The sequence below is a fragment of the Mastomys coucha genome, unplaced genomic scaffold, assembly GCF_008632895.1.
Source record: "Mastomys coucha isolate ucsf_1 unplaced genomic scaffold, UCSF_Mcou_1 pScaffold5, whole genome shotgun sequence".
Taxonomy (NCBI): Eukaryota; Metazoa; Chordata; class Mammalia; order Rodentia; family Muridae; genus Mastomys; species Mastomys coucha.
Window position 1 is genome coordinate 28,960,600 of NW_022196911.1, and position 6,823 is coordinate 28,967,422.

General features: G+C 45.9%; 1 protein-coding gene across 9 annotated transcripts in view; it reads right to left on the reverse strand.

The window, feature by feature from the left end:
* Positions 1–6,053, reverse strand: part of Ranbp17 (RAN binding protein 17) — a 301,497-nt gene extending 295,444 nt beyond the window's left edge. For 3 of the 9 annotated variants that reach the window (XM_031354601.1, XM_031354599.1, XM_031354597.1), the window contains exon 1: positions 5,882–6,053. In XM_031354601.1, coding sequence (XP_031210461.1) covers positions 5,882–5,899 — 18 coding nt within the window. In that variant the 5' untranslated portion in view covers positions 5,900–6,053. Of the gene's footprint in view, positions 1–513; positions 791–5,108; positions 5,453–5,881 lie in introns of those variants that run through there. The other 6 variants (XM_031354596.1, XM_031354603.1, XM_031354598.1 and 3 more) reach the window with 4 other exon arrangements.
* Between the last annotated feature and the right edge of the window lie 770 nt (positions 6,054–6,823).

Below are 6,823 nucleotides of genomic sequence, written 5' to 3' on the forward strand. Positions count from 1 at the left end.
TGCTGGTGAGCTGGCCCTGCCCCTCACTGGCTGAAGCATGCTGGTGAGCTGGCCCTGCCCCTCACTGGCTGCAGCATGCTGGTGAGCTGGCCCTGCCTCTCACTGGCTGCAGCATGCTGGTGAGCTGGCCCTGCCTCTCGCCAGCCACAGCATTTGGGAAACGGGGCCCTGCATGTCACCTGAGCAGTACTGTAGAGCTGAGCCTGGTGCCATGGGTCATGGCTCCCTGGCTGGGTGGAAGGGACAGCAAAGGAGTAGAGTGGGGAGGAGGCATCCAGGAGAACAGTAAAACAGCATCAGAGCACAGAGAAATTTATGTGAGCAATTTTCATATTTCAGTGACAATTTCACAGATGTACACATATACCAAAACTCATCTTAGTCGCAGTTTAAACACACGTATTTTATTATGTACCAATTATAGGCATTTGTCCCCCAACTCCAAGAACCCTCAAACTTTTTAACAGATGAACTTTTTATCAAACTTTTTATCTTTAAAAACAGATAAATTACCTCCCTATATCTTGCCTGCGTTCTGGAATCATGCTTCTTAAGTGCAGTAGTATACACTGCCTTCATTTTGAGGTTACTTATTTCCTACAAACTGTTCCTTTTTCTGTTAGTTGAGCATCCCTGAAAGCTTTTTCCTGGGCCACTTGAAACTAACTCTTCCTTCAACAATGAATCCAGTATTATGTTGCCACAAAAGGAGTTGTAGATTTAGACTGTGAATGTTAAATAATCATAACAATTTTATTAATCAAAATAGGAAGGAACCATTACAAATCAAGACATTTTTGCCAGTGAGAAGTAACTTTATTTACTCTTTAGTGTAAAGTCCTATGCTTTGAAATTAAACAAATTCTTAGAAAGCAATTTCCACATTCTGTTCATTATAGAAGTGTTTTTTTCACTTAACACATTGTCAAAGTGTTGAAAAAATGTTAAGTCATTGGCGAGAGGTCAAATGGATTCGGTGAACATGGTGGATGAAGGAGAAGTCCAAAGCTCTCAATGGACTCAACTATTGACACTGCAATTGTGCAGTGTACAGTCCAGTTTTGCCCTGGAGAAGTGGGTCCTTTCTGAATGGCCAGTGTTGAGAGCGCTGCAGCTTTTGGTGCATGTAATGGGTTGGTGAGCACAGTTCTCAGATAAAGTGGTTTGACTAGGATTCAACTGGTAGTGGGTCAGCCTAGAAGCAGACCACCCAACAGTGACTATGGCCTTCTGCTGGTGCAAGTTTGGCTCTGGGAAGTGCTTTAGAACTTCTCCTTAGTCCAACCACTAAGTTAGTCATCAGCAATTGTCATTTTCCTGTCACATGGAAAAATCTGATCAAGAAATGAATTCACTAAAATTTTTAAAAAGAAATTAAAAAAAAAAAACCAAACCAAAATGACATTGTTATAAAAGGTAAGAGAGACACAAATTCACACAGTTTTCTAAAAACATTTCCGTCCGCTCATGAGGATCCATTTACCAAGCTTTCTTGCCTTTCCAATTTTCTTCAAATGTCAAACAACCATAATGGTCCACACTGAATTCTCTGCAACTTCCATAGTTGTAAGAGGATTACTTTCAGTGGCTGTTTTCCATGAGTCACTGTTAACTTCTGATGACCTGCCACAATTCTCAACTTTAGGTTTCTTGATTCCTTTGCAAACTTTATTGAACCACTACTGCACTCTACGTTAGAAATCCCTGAGGCAACAACAGCAGAGATCTATTTTATATTCTGCTGTTACTGATCCATTATATACTCCCATTTTATACTCAAACAAGAAAACCATGGCTTAGCAGGTGATGGAACCAATGTAAAAGGAAAGAAAAACCTACTCCATAAAGTTGTAAATTTAACCTCCACACATGTACCACAGTGCATGTACACAGTATAAAACAAGACAATTTTTAAAAATTGCTGAGTTGCTTGTCTTCATCATTTCCATAACATAAATCTAAAATAAACAGTATGTAATGCCACTAGCAAAAAGCACACAGTGAGAAATGCATATTAAAATGATTTACAACATAACCACATGCTAAAGAGTATCAAATGACAAATCTCAACAATACAAAACTAAATACTACTTTTGCATCAACTGTCTTAGTTAGGGTTTTACTGCTATGAAGAGAGACACACCATGACCAAGGCAACTCTTACAAGGACAACATTTAATTGGGGCTGGCTTACAGGTTCAGAGATTCAGTCCATTCTCATCAGGCAGGAAGCACAGCAACTTCCTGCTGGTGGACTGAGAGTTCTACATCTAGATCTAAAGGCAGACAGAGGACTTTCTTTAGCCAGCTAGGAGGCAACCCACGCTCACAGTGACACATTTCCTCCAACGAGGTCAATAGTGCCACTCCCTGGGCCAAGCATATTGAGACCACCACACCAACCAAAAAGTTAAGTGCCCCAGAGTTTACAAGAGTATTTTCATCTTAAGCAATTCTAAAAATTAGACTCCTACATACTACATAATTTTAGTATGCTCATTTTTCAGATTAAAAAACCTAAAGCTTACAGGGTACATGCATGTAAGCTGTACAAGATCACAGAGTCAATGACAAGTCTGTATGCACCAGGCACATCTCCCTCACCATCCTGCCACCCTTTATTCTTCTGTCCTCATCAACCTGTCAATAATGCCCAATGCCTACTTTTAACCTCCTTATATTTCTACAAAGCCCTTCTAGAAAGGTACTAAAAGTAACATCAGAACAGCAGAAAACACATTCCACGTGGCCCCGGATCTGCAGAAACCATGTTACACATGGCTCCAGAACAGCAAAAACCACATTACACATGGCTCCAGAACTACAGAAAACACATTACACGTGGTCCCAGATCTGCGGAAACCACATTACACATGGCTCCAGCAGATTTCTACTCCATGTGTCCCTCTCCAGTGGAGTGGTGCTGGAGTTAAAGACCAGAGTCATAAGCTCCATGCTATCTTAGGCTTTCTCTCTCCTCAATTCCTCTTACATAACTATTAAAAAAAAAAAGAAGAAGAGTGGTTTTGCCCAAAAAGAGGTCTGGCCTTTGCCCTCAATTTCTGGTTGATAATCTATGTCACAGTTGACAGGAGGTTTTTTTTTTGTTTGTTTGGTTGGTTGGTTGGTTTTTTTTGGACAAGCACTGACCACACCTGATAGTCACAGATTCAGGTGATTCATGATTATGAGTGGAACCAAAAAACTATCACTCATGTCTAAGTAACGAAGCCTCAATAAATACTATGGGTACTAAAGAGTGGCTCAACCTTCCTATCTTGCAGTGGTACACACATATAGAAGCCAGGAGAGCATCCTATCTTGTAGCAAAGAGAAGCTACACTTTAGAACCTTCATAGATTAAGATTATCCTCCATGTGTCTTCCCTTTAATCAATTTTAATCTGTATGCTTTCCCTATAATAAATCACAATTATATATTTGATAGATTTCTGGTTTTGTTTTGTTTTTCTGAGACAGGGTTTCTATATGGCCTGTCCTGGAACTTGCATTGTAAATCAGGGTGGCTTCAAATTCACAGAGATCAACCTGTCTCAGCCTCCAGAATGCTGGGATTAAAGGTGTGGATTAAAGGCCTGGCAGAATTTGATAGCTTTTGATGAACTTGAGAAGCCCTTCTGATGAACTGTCAGACATTTAGACTGCTGCGGGAAATCCCTCAATTTGCTATTGGTGCCAGAAGAAGTTTTATGGGCTGTGTCTCACCATAATCTGGCCAACTCCAGGTGCAAACAATTTACTTACAGTCATAAAGCTCTATTAACTGTTTCTCTGTAAAGATTCCAGATACTCAGACATTGGAGGAATTAAGTAAAAATCTTCTAATGTGGCCCTGGATTTCTCCAGAGGCTGCTTAGGAACGAGTGGGAAGTAGTGCTGGTCTTAAAAGACACATCTTTGGAAGAGTCACGAGTCCAACGGGATTGGCACAAGCTTTAGAATCTGACACAGCGATCAAAGCTCCCCCAGACTCACTATTGAAACTACAGGTAGAAAACATCGGAAGCAACTGTGAAGGTGAAGACAGAAAGGGAGTGATCCAGCAACTGCCACACCTCACACTGATACATCTAGATCACCCAGCCCACGGTGGTGGAGGGGGGAGGCCTTAAGAAGAATCGCTAAGTCTTTGATTCCAGAACCATTCATCGAGCAAAACATGCAAGAGTCCTAAGCTAAAGTCCTAAAGCACTAAGCTTTTTACCAATATCATTGGCAGAATACTATTCCCAATTCTATCTTTCCTCATTCTGTTCCTCCACCTGGAATGCCTCCAAAAAGATAATCCAGACCTGTTTCTTACTAGGACGACTATGACTGGATCTCTAGGAATGAGATCTTCCTCTGCCAAAGCATGGGACTGGCAGTCTACACTCACAGCACTGCCTGGGGACAGTTATATCATCGAGCTACATAATTACCAAGTGTGAAGAGGACACTGAAACAATGCCCTAAAAATGTCACTTTAGTGTATGTTTCTAGGAATGATACGACCAGTTTGGGCATCGACATCTAATTTGTCTAATATTGCACTTGGGTATTATGACGGTTTCCAGGGCTTGGCAATTTACCAGGCATCACCTTTCCAAGCCCAAAAAGGTTCCAACGTTCTTTTACGCCTTCTGATTTACTCAAGACTTATCCCTGCACTGTAAACGTCTGATTACCTCCGATTCACAGTAAGTTATCCCTGTGAGATTCTTACTGCAAAAGTTCTGCGCAAGACATATATTTACTAACGTGATAACAAGTAGCTAATTCCGACCTGGGGAACCCTTAAAAACAAAACAAAACGGTAAGTAAAAAGATAAAGCGTGGGTCTATATCCTGGTTCTAAATTACTTTAGAAGTAATAAAGCAGTTAGTCCATGGCACCAGCGGATCCATGTAAATCTACAAGGGAAATGTGGTATTCAGATACACTGTCACCAAGATCTCGCCTACTTCTCTAAGGTCTTCTGCCATCTACAACTTTTCAAATCAATCTTAGGATCCAAGAACAGACTTTTCGCAGTCCTGTCACGGTCTTTCACAATTCTTTGCTTTGCCCACATCGTCTTTCGTCTGTAGTCTCTCTTTCCTCTTTACCTGGATATCTACATACAGCTCCTACAATTCCTACTAGAGTCCCACATCCGTAAGAGTACAAGGCAGCGCGTTTGCTCAGAGGTTTATGTATCCATCACTAGGAACCAAGTAACAAGTGGAGGCTCCACTCTACCTACGGATTGACTGCCCCCTTTCTGTGCTCCCGCGATATCCCGTGACTAATTCTACCATAACAGTCTTCACGTGTGCAGCAATTACCGCGCGCTCTGTAAGGACAAGGGTGGTAGCTGACACCGCCCTGCATCCCGAGAACGGTCCGCCACAAGGAGACACACAACGGAGAAGCTCGATACACCTCAGAGGAACGAAGACCCGCAGATTGCGAGAGCCACCCACCGGGCAAACCCGCAGCCCTCCAGCGCAGCCGGCGCCCTGCCCGGAGGCTCCACCAATGAGGCTGCGCGCTCCCGGTCGCGCCGCGCCCGGACCCGCCCGCCCGCCTCCGGCCAATGACAGTCCTCTGGCCGCGCTACCTAGCTCCCGCCGTCCGGGCCTCAGAGCTCAGGCTCCCGGGGCGTGCAAGGACCGCGGGCTGGGCGTGAGGGCCGGATGGCGACCCCTCCGCCCCGGCTCCCACCTGCCGGGACGCCGCTGCAGCTGCGGCAACAGAGCTGACTCGGCGGCCGAGCGTAACCCGCTTCTCTGTGCCCGCCGCCCCACGTTCCCAGGCAAGGGGCTGAGCTCGGGGTCGCGGCCTGGAGCCCCCACCAACCACCCGCCGGCGCTCCAGGCCCGCAGCCCGGCGCACTGACCTGAAAGTGCAGCGCCATCTTCCCGGAGCGGCGCGGGCCGCGCGGCCCGAGGGCCGAGGGGAGGGGGAGCGAAGGCGCCGCGCGAGCCCGGCCGCCGCGGGATCCCCCCACGCCGCTCGCTCCCAGTGCTCGGCGCGCTCCGCTCGGAGCCCGCAGCGGGACTGGGCGGGGCCGGCGGAGCGCGGGGCGGAGGGGGCGTGTCCTTCGGGCTCCTCCGCCCAACTGCCGGTGCGCTCCCTTTGCAACCGCTGCCCTCTCCGAGGGAGCCTCTGACCTCTGACCTTTAACTTTTAACCCTCCACCTCGACCCAACTGCCCGCCTTGGCCGCCGACTTAATTTGGGAGAGTCGCTCTCGCTATGAATTCCTGCCTGGCCTTGTACGATGTGAACCGGGCTGGTCTCGAACTTGCAGGCATTGTCATCCTCACGCGGCCTGGGTGCAGGCACAGGTGTGTGCTACTGCCCACTTTGGCGCCTAAATCTATGGTAGATAGGCGAAGAGGCTGCTCAGCAGTGGCGAGCACCCACCCACATGCTCAAAACTGCATGTAGCTCCAGCTTGTGGAAATCCAACTGCTTTAGCAGGCACCTGCATCGCTTTCATACACATAATACTAAACCTTAAGTCTACCACAAGACATCTTGATTCCTGACAGGACTCTGAAACAAATACATGGCTCCCAAATCCCACATCTACACAGATGTTCTTGTCCTCTAACACAGTGACAGCCTTTGACCCCCATATGCAACTGCTATCCTTAACTCTTGTTCCCCAATGCCCAACTCCCATTGTTTTTGTTGTTGTTGTTGTTTGTTTGTTTTTTAACTATTGAGTTTAAGTTACGCCTGGCATTGTGTATGGGGCATCAAATTGTAAAATTCTGGCTTGCCTGTAACTCCTTGTCTACATTTTCATATGAATTTATATGAAACCTTAGGTT